Consider the following 18,136-nt stretch of genomic DNA (forward strand, 5'->3'; position numbering starts at 1 on the left):
ATTGCCATTATGAAAAGCTTTTTTTATCAATAACCTGTCTAGCGCTGTTGGGTTCATTTCTGTATCAGCTGCAGGACCGAGAGTACTTCCCCTGCTCCAACACTTGGGTAGTTAAGCCCTATTTAAAATGGGTTCCTGACACAGACACAACTCCTTCAAATTTTAAACCGAGACCAGATGTCAAGACTCACTCCAGATGGAACCAGGTGCTAAGACTCCCTCATTACGTAGGGTTCAGATGCTGAGATTCCTTCATTAAATGGACAATGGGCTCTCAGATAAATGTTTAACCCAAACCACTGGCTTAGTGCTTATGAACTGATTTCATTGGACCTGCAGACATGGGCATGCAATGGGATGGAGAGATAGTTGATCCAAGCAAGTTGTACAAGGAGACATGATCAGAGAGTAATTATAGCTCAGAAGGAGGACATTCTGCCCATCATACCTGTGCTATCTTTGTGCAAGAGCAACTTACTTCATCCCACCCCCTGCATTTTACCAGTAGTGCTGCAGATTTGTCCTTTTCAGATAATTATCCCATACCTTTTTGAAAACCTCAATTAAACCTGCGTCCGCCACATGCTCAGGCAATGCATTCCAGATCCTAACCGCTCACTGTGTGAAAATGTTTTTCCTTATGTTGCCATTGCTGCTTTTACCAATCACCTTAAATCTGTGCCCTCTGGTTCTCGATCCTTCCACCAATGGGAACAGTTTCTCCCTATCTACTCTGTCCAGATTCCTCTATCAAATCTGCTCTCAGCCTTCTCTTCTCCAAGGAGAAGTCCCAGCTTCCTCAATCTATTGACATAACTGAAGTCCCTCATCCCTGGATCCATTCCCGTGAATCTTCATTGCATCCTCTCTAAGCCTTCACAGCCTTCCTGAAATGTGGGGGGAGTTGGTAGAGGCAGGAACCAACACATCATTTAAGAAGTATTTAGATGAGCACTTGAAACACCAGAGCATACAGGGCTACGGGCTAAGTGCTGGAAAATGGGATTATAGTAGATAGGTGCTTGATGGCCGGCACCGGCATGTTGGGCTGAAGGGCCTGTCTCTGTGCTGTACAACTCTATGACTCGATGACTTCAGTTGAGGCTGAACCAGTGTTTTATACAGGTTTACCGTAACTTCTTTGCTTTTATGCTCTATGCCCCTATTTATAAAGCCAGGATGATGTATGTTTTATTAGCTGCTCTCTCAACCTGTCCTGCCACCTTCAATGATTTGAAATGAAGTAGCTGGAGCAAGAAGTGATGACAAGCAGTTTTCAGATGACAGTTCTCCAGCCAAATTCCACTCCTGACTCTTGTTTGGCAGTTTCTCACTGTCCCTTGTGATTGGGTTGTAGAATAGGTCAGCAGGAAAGGGCCCTGAAGGAGACGATGTGAATGTGGTAAAAGAATAATTCAATGTGTTACTGAGCAGAAGAGAACTGAGGACTCGCCCAACTAAAACAGGCTGATGTTATTACTTGGTCTGCTGCCTTCGTCAGTCGAACAGATCACTGCTGAAGTCACCCGCTCAGCTTTGCAATCGCTCAATTGCTGGGAAAGATCTTTGCTTGACTGTGCAATGCCTGAAAGCCTCAAAGAAGGAATTCTTAATAAAATTCTTCACGCCAAAACATGTGGTGCAAAGTAGCAGGATATTAATGATTTAGACCTGGGTGTGCATTATTTCAAAATTTTGCAGCTTGACACATAATTTGAATGTATTGTGAACTATGAGGAGGGTGGTGATGGACTTCAAGAAGATATAGACAAGTTGGTGGAATCAGTGGACATGTGACATATAAAGTGTAACAATTTTGGAGGAAGAACAAGGAGAGACAATACAAAATAAAAGATACAATTACAAAGGAGATGCACGAGGAAAGGTATATGTGCACATATCATTGAAGGTTGGAGAAGCTGGTTGAGAAAATGGTTAAAAAGGCATATGTGATTCCGAGCTTTATAAATAAGGGCGAGGAGTAAAAAGCAGGAAAGTTATAGTGAGCCTAAATAAAACACTGGCTCCGCCACAATTGGAGTAATGTGTCCAGAGTTCTGGGCATCACGCTTTAGGAAGGATGTGAGGCTTTAGAGAGGGTTGAGGGGAGATTTGATAGAGGTGTTCAAAATCATGAGAGTCCTGGGGAGAGTAGATAAGGAGAGATTGTTCCCATTGGTGGAAGGATCCAAAACCAGAGGACACCGATTTAAGGTGTGATTGTCAAAAGAGCCAAAGGCGATATGAGGAAATTCTTTTTTTTTAAAGCAGTGAGTGGTTAGGATTTAGAATGCACTGCCTGGGAGTTTGGTGCAGGCAGGTTCAACAGTGGCTTTCAAAGTGGAATTGGTTGAGCACCTAAAGGGAAAAAATCTGCAGGGCTAAGGGTGGTTGAGACTAACTAAATTGCTCTTGCAGAGAGCTAGCAAAGACTTGAGGTTGCAGGGTGTGACCTTTAAGATTGTGTAAGGGCTTGTTAGTGTGGACATCGGGGAGATGATTCTGTTTGTGGATGAAACTGAAGCTAAGGCTCATAAATATAAGATGGTCACCAATAAATCAAACAGAATTCAGGAGAAGTGTCTTTATCCAGACAGTGGTTTGAATGTGGAACTCACTACTAGATGGAGTAGTTGAGGCCAATGGCAGGGAAACTAGATAAACACGTGAGGGAAAAGGGGATAGATGTAGAGGGGTGGGGTGAAGATCATATGGAGCATAAACATCAGAATAGATTGGTTGGACTGAATGGCCTGTTTCTGTGTTTTAAACTCTATGTAATTAGGTTTTTGTTAGTTCAGGATATTAAGGCTTAGAGGATCAAGACAGGTAAATGGAGTTAAAATGCAGATCAGCTATGATCGAATTAAATGGTGGAAAAAGCTCAAAGGGCTAAATGGCCTCCTCCTGTTCCTATATGCTGAACCCTATCATAGCTGGCAGACTATCAACTCATAATAAAAAATTGAATCTGCTTATCTTTAATCGAAGACTGAAAGAATACAGAAAACATCCTGCGTCAAACCAATTCCCTTAAATAAAACTTGGTTGCTGATGACGCATGATTTAGTTATGTAGAAACATCCAACTTTGAATGTACATAATGGGTCAGTCCTTATCTGAAAGTGGAGAGTTATCACTAGGCTTCATCGAGAACGAATCTTGAACAGGGTTTCATATGACTTCGTCTCAGTCATGAATCTGTGCTGTAGAATTTGTACACAATCCATTTTAATTTGCCATTTGCAGATGAGGATCCTGGAAATTCTTGCATTCTTTTCACTTTCTTTATCTGGTGACTGGCTTGCAGCTCCTGATATTCTATGGGGAAAGCATCCAAAGTCCAGAGCAGCAACAGGAATACAAATCAGTTTGGCTTGGAATCTGATTAGGCCCTTCCACAGAGACTCATACTGCCTCTGGCTTAAGGTAACACAAGAATTGGCATCTTGTGTTACCATAACGACAACACTTGCATGGCTGCACCCTCTGGGGAGCAAGAGGGACGACGTGACTGTTGAAAATAAATTAAAAACCTGATAATTCACGCCCCCATGTCAGAAGGAACAGAGACCGAGCTTTCTGCTTTTGGTAAAAACAAAAAACTGCGGATGCTGGCAATCCAAAACAAAAACAGAAATACCTGGAAAAACTCAGCAGGTCTGGCAGTATCGGTGGAGAAGAACAAAGTTAATGTTTCGAGTCCATATGACTCTTCAACAGAACTAAGTAAAAAATAAGAGAGGGGTGAAATACCAACTTATATTTCACCCCTCTCCTATTTTTACTTAGTTCTGTTGAAGGGTCATGAGGACTCGAAACGTCAACTTTGTTCTTCTCCACCGATACTGCCAGACCTGCTGAGTTTTTCCAGGTATTTCTGTTTTTTGTTTCCGGTTTTGGTACCCACTTTACATTTCTGGTACTCTGACTTGGAGCAGGACGATCATCTGCCTGTGTTAGGTAAATCTGACTTTCCCCCTCCACTGGCACAATCGTTCAACCAAATCACGAGACTTTGCTTTTACCATTTTTCTCACTTTTTTTAAAAATCAGCCTCAATGTACCGATGCCCAGCTCTGCTCCTGCCCCAGCTCATCTGCTGCTGAAGCCCTTATCCATTTCCTTTGTTACCACTAGACTTCATTATTCCAAAGCATTCCTGGTCACTTTCCACTCTCCATAAACTTAAGGTCTTCCAAAGCACTGTCACACATTCCTAACTCGTACCTAATTCATGTCATGCTCACCCTTATCACTCCTGCACCCACTGACCTACCTTCCGGATCTGAAAATGCCTCAGTTTTAAAATTCTCACTCTTAATTTCAAATCCCTCCATGGGATCTCTCCCTATCTGTGTGACCTCCTCAAGCCCTACAGCCCTCTCAGATCCTTGTGCTCCACCAATTCTGGGCATCTTGCGCATTACTGATTAATAATTGATCAACCATTGGTACCTGTGCTAAAAGCTGTCCGGGCCCCGAGCTATGTATTTCCCACTCTAAACCTTTCGGCCTAACTCTCTCTTCTCCTTCCTTAAAACCCTTTGTTGAACCCTTTGTTCAAGCTTTTGGCCATCTGCCTAATATGTCCTCAATGTCACGTTTTGGGGAAGTGCCCCGGGATTGTTTTGCTATGTTAAAGGTGGTGTTTTAACGCAAATGCTTGTATTGACACAAAGAGAGTGTGAGTATGAATCACTGGCATGGGACTTAAATGCAGTCCCTCACTCGCCGTTTGCAGGAGAAATGACAGATTCGCTTCCACGTCCTTTTGAGATTCTTTTATCGCATTTGATTTGCAGCCCTCACCAACATCAAGCTATGGGCCATCGACCGACAATGTTTCCAAACCATTATGATGCGGACAGGGCTGATCAAACACGCCGAGCACATGGAGTTTCTCAGAAGGTGAGTGGGTATAACTTCGCCTCGGCAAAACCTGAGACGTGCCCAGCACATTCCGGGCACTTGTCCTGATTGCAGCCCTAGCAGAAAGACCAGGCCCAGTCATCTCAGGGCTTCATTGTTAATCGCCCCCTGTTCTATCCCCTGCAGCTTGTCACTCCGCCCGCCCCTATCATTCTCCACCACCCAGCTGTCATTTTCTTATTCTTTCATGGGCTGTCGGTGTCACTGGCAAGGTCAGCATTTGTTGCCCAACCCTAACTGCCCTTGAGAAGGCTTCTTGAACCACAGCTGTTCATGTGGTGCAGGTACACCCAGTAGTGCAGTTAGGGAGGGAGTTCCAGGGTTTTGACCCAGCAAAGGCAGAGGAACGGTGATGTTGTTCCAAGTCCAGATAGTCTGTCGCACGGAGAGGAACTTAAAGGCAGTGGTGTTCCCATGTGCCTGCTGCCCTTGGGTTTGTAAGGTGCTGTCTAAGGAGCCTTGGTGAGTTGCTGCAGCTCATCTTTTAGATGATACACACTGCTGCTACTGTGTCAGTAGTGAAGGGAGTGAATGTTTAAGATGGCAGACTGCGTGCCAATCAAGCCGGCTGCCTTATCTTGGATGATTTTGAGCTCCTTGAGTCGACCTGCACTCATCCAGGCAAGTGGAGAGTATTCCATCACACTTCTGACTTGTGCCTTGCAGATGGTGGACAGGATTTGGGGAGTCAGCAGGTGAGTTACTCACTACGGAATTCCCAGCCTCTGACTTGTGTTAGTAGCCACAGTATTTATATAGCTGTTAAGTTTCTGGTCCATTGTTCGCTCCCCGCAGCCCCTCCTTCTCAGCTCTCTCCCCCATTGCCCCCCCGTTATTCTGCTTCTCGCCTGCTGTCAATGATTTTAACGTTTTTTTTCCTCATTCCCATCTGGTCATGGTTGGAACAGCTGCTGAACTCTGAAGGAAAACTGACTTCTCCACCTCGGCTCCCTGATTCTGCTCTCCCCCCACCCCATTCCCATTTTATCTGTGCCACTCCCCTTCTCTCACTCCCCTGGATAAACCATTCCTGGTCAAATGCTCACAGTTCACAAGTGCCAAGGTTTGCCAGGTCAGTGTCATGAGGGATGGGGAAGAGTTGGAGAATAAGGTCATGCGCGCACACAAACAGACAGACGTATACACACACACACACACCATAAACAGACACACATGCATGCACACACACGTGCAGACACGCGTGTACATGCAGACACACGCGTATACACACAGACACACGCGCGTGTACACGCAGACACACATGCGCGTACACACACGCGTACACACGCGTACACACACACGCGTACACACACACGCGTACACACACACGCAAACAGACACACACACGCAAACAGACACACACACACAAGATAATCCTCTGGGACACAGGCAATGTGTACTCGTATACCTACCATTAATGTCAAAGACCTCGAACTTTGCAGCCTTTGAAGAGTTAGTGTTTCATTTATATCTGTCCATGTTGAATCCTTCCATTTCTGATTCTTTGCTTTTTGAAGAATTTTTAATGTGGAGATTCCCTTCGCATCTTCACCATAATGAAATATTCACATTCTTCAGCTTCGAACATTCTCCAACTTTGAGCAAGGTCAACATAATGAATGATTCACAGATAGAACAGAGAAGACCCACATGAAAGGAGCTTTACCAAAGAGAACAGACTTTTGACTGTTCGTCACAAAGATGCAGGATCTAATTTGACAGAAATTCCATTACAGATCAGTCAGACTTCCTCAACATCTCTTTTTCACAACATGAACTGCACATTCTATGTCTTTCTCACAGAAGACTAGCTCTCCCAAGGACGCAATCTTGCTTGCAATACACCAATCTTTAACAGCCTGCATCTTATTCTGAAGTCCACAAGCAGCAGATCAGAGTACGCTCCCAGCTAATAGCCTTTGACACAATTTTCACCTTTAATGGTCTTCACATAACAGCAACATTCACAAGGATGAGGGAGTGACCCATTCGTGCACACAGTCTCCTGAGAGGACAAACGTGCTTAGACTAATAGTAGCTCTTCAATGCAGAACCCATTTAATGCTTAACTGAATTAATGATATAGATCAGCATCATTGTTCTTCCAACAACAACATGCATTTTTAAAGCGCCTTTAATGTAGTAAACTTCCTCAAGCTGCTGTGTAATCAAACAAAAAGTGTTGAATCATCTAAGGCAGATGACCAACAGCTTGATCATCGAGCTTGAAGGAGTGTCTTCAAGGAGCAGGAGGGGTTTAGGGAGAGAATTCCAGAGTGTATGAGTCTGCACAGAAAGCCTCAGGTTGTTGAAGGCTGCATTTTTTTTCTGTCTGTGTTCCAACTCTTGAGGGGCTCTGACCTATTAATTACTACTCAGGCCCAAAGACCCCCAGTGCAATGCAATGGAATCAGCAGTCGCTGCTGATTAACTCATGTCAGGAGAACTAGTCTTTTGTTTCCACATGTTCAATAAATAATCCTGGCCCAGCTGGACAGAGCAACTAGTCCAACAAAGCAAATTAGTTCATTTCTCACGCTTTTTCTTTGCAAACCTTTCCCAATTTATTTGAGAGAAAATAATTGCAACTTTTCATTTTAGACTCTCAGGTTTTCTCCCTACACTCCCACCACCCAGTCCCTCCTGTTCGCACAGCTTTTGTGACAAAGATTCTGGCTGAAGTTGGACTGGTTGGAGGAAGGAGATCGACACCGGGTGACAGATCCAGTTACTGACAGCTAACTCCTTGGCGGTTCTAACAGATGGTCTTGAGATTTATCAAAGGGTGAAATGGTTCTGTTACTGGGTGTTAGCAGTTACCTCCATCCAAAAAAAATGTCATGGCTTTGAAACCTGTGATTTCTAATAATGTGGTTTAATTGTGACATTACTAATAGCATTTCCTGTCTTTCCCATTTTCAGTTCCTAAAGTAGTCCCTCAGGTGCTTGTGATAAGAGAGCTGTGGGTGAGTGCTGGTTATGCTCATTCAGACACCCGTCTCACACATCCCATCTTCTTTCTCTCTGCAGCGTCCCCTCCTTTCGAAATCTTCAGGAGGAAGTTCTGAGTAAACTCGCTGATGTGCTGGAGGAGGTACTGATGAAGTTCGGAGATCCCTTTTTCCCTGTGTCCTGTTGCTTTTGTGGATGGGAATTGAACACCTGCCCCTTTCCAGTAGCTTGCTCACAGACAAGAAGTCTCTTAACTTTGTCTTTCTGTTCCATCTGCGGACCCCTCGTGGAGCAGCCCAGCCTCAACCGGGACATTACGTCATGTCAGTAGCACCTTGAGTAGAAGAGCATTCGTAACCATTTCTGCACATTCTGCATGTGTTCCATGAAAGAATAAGCCCTCCACCGACTGAATGAAATTGGTTACTTTTACCAGACATAGACTGGATGAATCCAGATTTATAGAGAACTAGAGAGAGAGATGGTCTCCGTGATATCATCATACCCAGGATGCAACCTAATGCAGTACATTGCATTCTAGATGGCTGTACTTCTCCATAATGTGGTTGCAGATGGTTCAGAATCCAAAATTGAGGGCTGTTTGTGTATGTGGGGAATTAGTTGTGGTGGGGGGGGGGCGGAGGTGGTGGGGACAAATCACTGAAGTGAGATAGCCATGGAAAGCCTAGCTCTCCTGTTAAACATGATATTGTTGTGATCTTGATATAAGTTCTGTTGTTCTAATGTTTTAGGTTAGTTTATATTGCAACTTGGTACATGGGGTGGTATTGTTTATGCATGACCGTATGTGTGCAAAGCGAGAGTATCACACAACATAATGTGCAGCATTTAATTCTGCTGCCATGGTATGTGTGAATGTCCATTTAAGGTCACAAACTGTGATTGCTCTGAAAGTCTGAATTGAAATTCAGGTCAGTTTGATGCCAGATTTGCGCTCTCACACACTCTCCCCTTTTACAATCTCTATTTTTGACATTCCGATTCCTGAGCCAACCAGGTATTTTCTGTTGCTGGAAGAATTTGTCCTGTAGTATATTTTTAAATCTAACACAGAAAGGGCATCTATGAAAGTGGCTCAGCTGAAACGAGATGGATAATGGTGAGCGACTTGCAAGGGTATCATGTGTGATATTTCCACCCACAAACTCTGTCACCACCTCCCTATCTCTCTAACCTCCTGTATCCCTGAAACCTGCCTAGATCTCTGTGTGCTTCCAATTCTGGCCTCTTGTCCATCCATCACTCCTTTCACTCTACCATTGGCGACCATGCCTTCAGCTGCAAAAGCCCTCAGCCCTGGAACTCCCTCCCAAGCCTATGTGCCTCTCTCCTCCTCCTTTAAGAACCTCCTTAATAGCTACTTTTTGTTACCTGTCCTAATATTTCTGTATGTGGCTCAGTGTCTAATTTATTTGATAACACTTCTGTGAAGAGTTTCGGACTTTTTCCTACTGCACTAAATGCAGGATGTTAAGAGATGGGCCAATACTCAGGTCTCATCTGAAACATTAACCTGTCTCTTATCGGACAGAAGCTGCCTGACCTGCTGCTCATTCACAGCAAATCCTGTTGCAATTCCAGCAGCTTTTCAGTTCATTGTGAGCAGCAGATTCTCCAGTCGCATGTTCCTGATGGGGGGAGTGGGGGCAGGGAGTTGGTAAAGGCACAGTTGGGCGAGACAGATGGCCAGATAATTGGGTTCCTATCTTTGCCCCATCATCACTCCAACAGTAACTAAAAATCTATCCATCTCACTCTTGAAAACTCAATTAGTCACACATCCTTTTGGGGGAGTGCTCCAGATTTCCAGTCCCCTTTCTATGGGAAAACTATTTCTCATTTCCCTCTTGAATAGCCTAACTATAAATTTAATAACGTGCCCCTTTGCTGTTGATTTCCCCACCCGAGGATCTACCCTATCAGGTTCTTTCGATACTTTAAACATCTTGATCAGATCACCCCTCAATCTTTGACACTCAATCCCTGTTTATGCCACAAATTGAAAAAATGAGCCATTCTGCTGCTCTCTCATATCCATTATTCAGAATTCCATCATCAGCACTCACTCTGTATTACTCTGGCTAGTATTTTGACCCATTGAGAAAGGGGAAAGTGCTAGCCCAGTTTCACTGTGATATTCTAACGTTACTTTGCAGACTCATTATGAAGAGGGTGACTACATCATCAGGCAGGGAGCCAGTGGAGACACTTTCTTTATCATCAGCAAGGGGAAGGTGAGTGAGTTGTCAGTGGCCAGGCTCACACCCGGGCAACACCTAGCAGATACCAGCTGACACCCGGGCAACACCCAGCAGATACCAGCTCACACCCGGGCAACACCAGCAGATACCAGCTCACACCCGGGCAACACCAGCAGATACCAGCTCACACCCGGGCAACACCCAGCAGATACCAGCTCACACCCGGGCAACACCAGCAGATACCAGCTCACACCCGGGCAACACCCAGCAGATACCAGCTCACACCTGGGCAACACCCAGCAGATACCAGCTCACACCCGGGCAACACCAGCAGATACCAGCTCACACCCGGGCAACACCCAGCAGATACCAGCTCACACCTGGGCAACACCCAGCAGATACCAGCTCACACCCGGGCAACACCCAGCAGATACCACCTCACACCCGGGCAACACCCAGCAGATACCAGCTCACACCCAAACAACACCCAGCAGATACCAGATCATACCCGAACAACACCCAGCAGATACTAGCTCACACCCGAACAACACCCAGCAGATACTAGCTCACACCCGAACAACACCCAGAAGATACCAGCTCACACCTGGGCAACACCCAGCAGATACCAGCTCACACCTGGGCAACACCCAGCAGATACCAGCTCACACCTGGGCAACATCCAGCAGATACCAGCTCACACCCAAACAACACCCAGCAGATACAGCTTACACGTGGGCAACACCCAGCAGATACCAGCTCACACCCAAACAACACCCAGCAGATACCAGCTCACACCCAAACAACACCCAGCAGATACCAGCTGACACGCGGGCAACACCCAACAGATACCAGCTGACACGCGGGCAACACCCAGCAGATACCAGCTGACACACGGGCAACACCCAGCAGATACCAGCTGACATGCAGGCAACACCCAGCAGATACCAGCTGACACGCGGACAACACCCAGCAGATACCAGCTGACACGCGGGCAACACCCAGCAGATACCAGCTGACACGCGGGCAACACTCAGATATCTGGTAATCAAGGGGTCCGGATGATTTTTATACAGAATAACTGATGCCCAGAGTGAGGTACAGACTGGAATCTAATCGAGGGGTTCAGGTGGTTTATATGTAGATTAACAGATACCCGGGAGTGAGTTACTGGCTGGAATCTAATTGAAGGGTTCGGGTAGTTTATATATAGAATAACAAATACCCAGGAGTGAAACACAGACTGGAATCTAATCGAGGGGTTCGGGAGGGGTTATATACAGAATAACAGATACCTGGGAGTGAGTTACAGACTGGAATCTAATCAGGGCGTTTGGGTGGTTTATATACAGAATAATAGATAGCTGAGAATGAGTTACAGGCTGGAATCTAATCAAGGGGCTTGGGGGGGTTTATGAACAGAATAACAGATACCCAAGAGTGAGTTACAGACTGGGACCTAATGAAGGGGTTCAGGTGGTTTGTTTACAGAATAACAGATAACTAGGAGTGAGTTACAGACTGGAATCTAATCGAGAGGTTCAGATGGTTTAATATATAGAGTAGCAAATACCCAGGAGGAGTTACAGACTAGAATCTAATTGATCAGTTCACATGGGTTTGTACACAGACTGGTATGTTTCTGTAGAATTATTAAGTGATGCTGCCAACTTTCATGGCAGCTTAGCTGTTCTCAGTGGTGTTAGGTTGAAGCAGTTTAACAGGGCTCTGCTCACCATCTGTTCATGTAATATTTGCTCTTTCCCCACTGACATCTGCTTTGTTTTTGCCCGCAAGGTGAATGTAACACAAGATGAATTGAAAGATGGAGAAACAGAACTTCCCACTACTCTGTCCAGGGGAGACTGGTTTGGTGAGAAGGCTCTACAAGGGTATGTCATCCTCCATTCTCTTACTTGTCCCAGCTCTTCCAACACTCAACAGTTGTGAACAGTGAATAAATGATTGGTGCTGGAATGGTGTGGCCAAAGCCATGAGCAGCACAATCATAGCCGGCCTGATCTCCAGACAGGTGGAACGCACTCTGCTGGGGTGGTGAGAGCAGGTGTAGGTGAACTTTTAAAGGCCAAGTGGATAAATACTTCAAAAGGAGAAACACTGCAAGGGAATGGAAAAAGAGTAGGGGAAGTGGGACTAATGGGATAGCTCCTTCAAAGAGCTGACACAGGCATGATGGGCTGAATGGTCTCCTGTGTTGTAAGATTCTCGAAAGCGAGCACCATGTGTCTTGGTGCAGGAGGGAGTTAGAACTGGCCCTAGTTCCAGAAATGAAACTCAGTTCTAGGTTTCTGTTCCTGATACTGTTCAGTGACACCTTGTTCAAGGGTGTGCAATGTAGGGTGCACCCTCACTCTCTCTCTATCTTACAGCAGCCTGCTCCCCCCCACACCTCAGTGTATGTCCTCCAGTGAGGTAACAGATGTTAGTGCTGGTGCGGAGTATAAGGGAAGGCTGGAATTTGCATTAGTATGTGTCGGGGAGGAAGTGGAGAGCCCGTGATGGAAAGCAGTGAGACTGCAGAAACTTGTCTTGCTCTGAGTTCATGATGTCGAAAGAATTGATCTCATGTTTTCACTAATGTATCTACTCTTGTACCCTCAGAGAAGACATAAGGTTGGCCAATGTAATTGCAGCAGAGGATGTGATTTGCCTGGTGATTGACAGAGAGTGAGTAGCTTCTATCTGTGTTATTTCATTCACAGGTCATGTTTCAAATAATGGAGCATAGATGCCCACCTAACTGACACCTAGAATTCTGATGGGCCAGCACACTCCCATTGTGGTACAATCTGCCACTTCCTAATTAATCTCATGCTCAAGGAAAAATTGTTAGTATGAGGATGCAGAAAAGAGTCAGTGTGGGTCAGTATGAGGATGCAGAAGAGAGTCAGTGTGGGTCAGTATGAGGATGTAGAAGAGAGTCAGTACAGGCCAGTATGAGGATGCAGAAGAGAGTCAGTGTGAGCCAGTACGAGGATGCAGAAGAAAGTCAGTGTGGGCCAGTATGAGGATGTAGAAGAGAGTCAGTACAGGCCAGTATGAGGATGCAGAAGAGAGTCAGTGTGGGCCAGTATGAGGATGTAGAAGAGAGTCAGTGTGGGCCAGTATGAGGATGTAGAAGAGAGTCAGTGTGGGCCAGTATGAGGATGTAGAAGAGAGTCAGTACAGGCCAGTATGAGGATGTAGAAGAGAGTCAGTGTGAGCCAGTATGAGGATGTAGAAGAGAGTCAGTGTGGGCCAGTATGAGGATGTAGAAGAGAGTCAGTGTGGGCCAGTATGAGGACGTAGAAGAGAGTCAGTGTGGGCCAGTATGAGGATGTAGAAGAGAGTCAGTGTGAGCCAGTATGAGGATGCAGAAAAGAGTCAGTGTGGGCCAGTATGAGGATGTAGAAGAGAGTCAGTGTGAGCCAGTATGAGGATGTAGAAGAGAGTCAGTGTGAGCCAGTATGAGGATGCAGAAAAGAGTCAGTGTGGGTCAGTATGAGGATGTAGAAGAGAGTCAGTGTGGGCCAGTATGAGGATGTAGAAGAGAGTCAGTGTGGGCCAGTATGAGGATGTAGAAGAGAGTCAGTGTGGGCCAGTATGAGGATGCAGAAGAGAGTCAGTGTGGGCCAGTACGAGGATGCAGAAGAGAGTCAGTGTGAGCCAGTATGTGGATGCAGAAGAGAGTCAGTGTGAGCCAGTATGTGGATGCAGAAGAGAGTCAGTGTGGGCCAGTATGTGGATGCAGAAGAGAGTCAGTACAGGCCAGCATTCAATTCCTCCTGGGGTCACAGGTGGGAGAATGATTGTTCTCTCTCCCACTCCACAGCACCAGCCCCATATCAAGGCTTCAAGGAGAGTGAAGCCAAGCTTCAGGCCATAGCCTATCATTGCTGTCAATACCTTCAACCAGCTGAGGAACATCCTCTCTTCACATCTCCCCATCTTTTAAAGCCTTTCCAAAACCCATCATTTTGACCTCGTTTTTGCTTCACATCCTAACACTTAATCTAGACAGCCCGGCACAGTCGGAGGTGTCATGTTTCCAATGAGATGCCAAACCAAGGCCCCATCTGTTGTCTCTGGTGAGTGTTAAAGATCCTGTGGTGCTATTTTGAAGAAGAGCAGGGGAGTTCTCTCTGGCCTCCTGGTCCAAATATTCACCTTCGATCAACATCACAAAAGCAGAAGAGCTGGATGTTTATCTCCTTGGTTGTGGTACCTTGCTGTTACTGTGAAAGAGTAGGAATAAGCTGGGATGTCAGATGATTATTCTTCTTTCAGAGAGGAGTGAGCCTCGAGTGTGTTGCCGAAGTCATCATTTATAAACTCCCCAGCCCTCCCCGTGATCACCTTGGAGAGGCAAAGAAAGAGGAAAAACCCCAGGCTACTTAAGAGGGAAAATATCGAACCACCTCTTGATATGCAAAATATGGCCTTCACATAATATGAGATTGCAATTTCCTTGGTCCACCCTAACCTATTTAATTGACACAAGCTGTCTGCACAGTCTATTCCCTTCATCAGCTGATAAACCTTGATCAGATCTGATAACAGGGGAAAAAGAAAACTACAACTCATCATGCCCCCTTCATCTACTGTCCGTATCTCCTACTCCTGAGCAACACCGGCACGATCACAACTAGACGTTTTACTGTCTGAACGTCGTTCACTTGTAAATGAAGTGCATCTATAGTGTGTTGGGCAATGACTGGCACTCTCTCGTATATTATAACATTGTTCAGTAACTGGTCATCTCTCTACAGCCATATGCTGATCAGTGGTTGGTTATAATTTGGGTGAAATGGCGGCCACTAGATGCCATTCCATTACAATTTGACTGTGATAATGGTCAACAAGCAGCCATCAGGCTACAATGACCAGCAGTATTATTTTACTGAAAGGTTATCCATCTGAATTGTATATTGATCAGTGAGGTGTCATTGAGTGGCTGAACGTGGAAGAATCGGTGCCACATCAATTAAAGTCTTTTAATCTTTTGCTGTCTGTAGCTCATTCCGACAGTTAACTGGAAGCTTGGAAGATGTCTCCAGTAGAGAATATGAGAGTGCGGAGATGCAGGCAGAGTGAGTATGAATATATTGGGTATTTATAGTGAGATCCACCTCTCCACTTAACACTAGTTTTCTGTCGTGCCTGGGTCCTCATTTCTGCTCAAAAATGGACAGGCCCCAACAGGATGAGCTAGATAAATTATAGAGAAAGCTTGGTCAGCTGCGATTGCAATTTCGTATGTGATTACTTTTCCCCATTCCCAATCCAATCACAATTGGGCCATGAGAAATGCACTGACCAGGAGCCAGAAGAGCAGAACAGGCTCACAATCTTAGCTGGAACAGGAAGGACCAACTTCATGTCAGTCCAGTGATATCAGATACCTCTCTGAATAGGTTTGTTATTCACCTCTAGCTTGTCCTTACACCATTGTCAGTGTTGCAGACAGTGTTTCTCAATGAAAGGTTACAATCTGAAAGCAAGGGATTCAGTGCGTCAGTGTTCTCTAACATAATCACATGCGCTGTATCAGACTATTGGACATATTCACTCTGTCCTTCCTGATTGCCTTTCCTCAGCATCGTTGACCAGGTGATTGATCAGCTGGAGGCCCAGTAACAGACTCCATCTTCTGTTGCTGTAGAGTCCTGTCACTCCTCTCCCCACTCTGTAGGGAAAAGACTCACCATCAATCATCTGTGTAGAGGAACAACAGAGCAAACTAAGCTGCATCATCATAGCCTTGGCTTCCTGGCCAGTGAGTAGTTTCTAAAGCATTGTAATAATTATCCTAATCTCCTTCAACCTGCACTAGATGTCTGCGCACCTCCAAATTTTGGTCTATTCAGCATTCCCAATTTTATCGCTCCACTGTTGGTAGCTGGGCTTTCAACTGCCAAGGTCCTAAGCTCTAAAATTCCCTCCCTAAAATTCTCCATCTCTCTTTCCTCCTCTATGTTGCTGCTTAAAACCTACCTCTTTGACTGAGCTTTTGGTCATCTGCCCTAATGTATCCTTAGGTGGCTTGGTGCCTAATATTGTTGCATAATGTTTCTGTGAAGTACACCATTTGAGATTCTCATTCTTGGCTGTACAGGGCACTATCTAACTCCCTAATTATAAAATCCCCTATTACAACCACATTTCTATTCTGCTCTTTCCCCTGTCCCCCCACCTCCTTGGACAGTCTTCTGAGTCTTTGTGCCTCAGTCTGCGTTGTGCTCTGTTGTCCACTCCACAGTCTTTCTCTTTGTCCTCTTTACAATATAGCAAGTACATATTATCCATTGAACAAACATCTACCTCAATGTCTCCTAAGTCCCCACTGCCATGCTCCCTAACAGTTACACTTTTCCTGAGGGTATATTCTGAATGAAAGTATCTAGAAATTCCTTTCCCTCCCTTATGTTTCAGAGTGTGACTCAATGGCCTGAACTTTTGCTACAACAGAGAGGGTCTCCGGTATAGCCAAGATGGCGCCAGAGCCCTGATTCCAGAAATGCGTAAAGTGGATAAACTCATTGGAACTGTCAAGCTGTCAAAACATTTAAATTTCATTGGAATCATCAAGGCATTTAAAAAAAAAAGTCTGCAGTTGGAAAAAAATCAGTGCTTACTATTTCACTGTCTGTTGACATTGCTATCATTATAGGATTTGTGTTGCATGACTGATTTGACAACCTTTCGTTATCGCAGTGGGGTGCCATTCAGTTCAGTTTGATGTTTGTCAGTTCACAATTGTATTGACAGTTTCAAATGATTATAAAGTCTTTGATGTGGGACCAAGAATACAAAGACAAATAAGGTATTAAGCACTTGAATGAAATGTTTTTCTGGGGGATTAAGTAGTTGAAGGAATTTAAATGCAGTGAAAGGTTTTTTTAGGAATGAGAGTTTTTTTTAAAGTCTGTAATAGAACTCATTTTTTTCATCTCATTATGGGTACTGGGGTCTGCCCATGGTGGATACTAGGTGAGTTGGCATGGAGGATGTAAGGGCAAAGTGTGGGTGGGGGCATGAGTTGGCATTAAGTCGGCATGGAGCTATAAAGAGCCATGGGGGTAGGTAGAGCATTGTAGGTTCGCATGGAGGGTATGAAAGGTCATAAGAGGGGTGAGTGCACGGGTTCATGAGATAGCATGAGTTGGCATGGACAAGGCATGGGGAGTGTTTGAGGGGTGAGGGCTGGAGGGCTGTTTTTTGTTTTAGTTTTTTAACAGCTAGGCCAAAGTCCTGGCTCACCCAGATGGGCCTTTCACACAGTCCACCTCCACACCCAGCAGCCCCTTTGGCTGCCTTCCGGGATCAGCAGGTCCAACTCCCGTTAACAACCATGCGCCCAGGACCAAATTTAGAACATCCAGGAAACTTTCTTTCAAGGTGGCCTTGTGGAGTGGGAAATATTTCTGACTCTGCACCCCCGACTTGAGCAAAAATTCAAGCCAATGACTCTGAGCTGGACTGACTGAAGTCAGAGACGTTGTCTTCAGATGTAGGCATCTGGGACAATCTTGCTGTCCACAAATTCCTACAATTACTACAGTCTTGACATACAGCCTGCCCTGCCATCTCTAATCTTTAAAATCACTTATGGTTTACACACATGATTTACTCACCCCCAGAGTTCTGCTTCCATGGGCTCTGTCAATTGTGACATTGATTTGCGAATTTACTCAGAGTTGTTTTCTTGTCTCTGTGTTGCTGGTTAAGTGCTTGGGGGCTACTCCTGGGGTGCTTCTGGGTTCACTGAATCTGAATGGCCCGTCATCAGGCACAACCTTATATCAACAACAAGTGATTTTCTTGTCCTTCTGTTTGCGATCTGGTTCAGGTTTGAGGCGGAAGCTGCATTCTTTGGCAGCTTGGAGCGAACAGATTTCAACGTCCATCAGACCCTCGGAGTTGGAGGATTTGGTCGCGTTGAGTTGGTAAGTCATGAGGCTGCAGTACTGAGCCAAGTAAATCGATAAGATACAGATCGAGTGGTTACAATTATGATGTTGATAAGATTATTA

At 45.2% G+C, this 18,136-nt stretch overlaps 1 protein-coding gene across 1 annotated transcript in view; it reads left to right on the forward strand.

Annotated features, from left to right (window-relative positions):
* Positions 1 to 18,136, forward strand: part of LOC121290145 (cGMP-dependent protein kinase 1-like) — a 79,694-nt gene that overhangs the window by 46,863 nt on the left and 14,695 nt on the right. Inside the window, exons 4-10 of the mRNA XM_041210371.1 lie at positions 4,806 to 4,911; positions 7,963 to 8,026; positions 10,062 to 10,139; positions 11,901 to 11,995; positions 12,726 to 12,791; positions 15,119 to 15,193; positions 17,953 to 18,049. Of these exons, the coding sequence (XP_041066305.1) occupies positions 4,806 to 4,911; positions 7,963 to 8,026; positions 10,062 to 10,139; positions 11,901 to 11,995; positions 12,726 to 12,791; positions 15,119 to 15,193; positions 17,953 to 18,049 (581 nt within the window). The remainder of the gene's footprint in view (positions 1 to 4,805; positions 4,912 to 7,962; positions 8,027 to 10,061; positions 10,140 to 11,900; positions 11,996 to 12,725; positions 12,792 to 15,118; positions 15,194 to 17,952; positions 18,050 to 18,136) is intronic.

Source organism: Carcharodon carcharias, chromosome 17 (assembly GCF_017639515.1).
Source record: "Carcharodon carcharias isolate sCarCar2 chromosome 17, sCarCar2.pri, whole genome shotgun sequence".
Lineage (NCBI taxonomy): Eukaryota > Metazoa > Chordata > Chondrichthyes > Lamniformes > Lamnidae > Carcharodon > Carcharodon carcharias.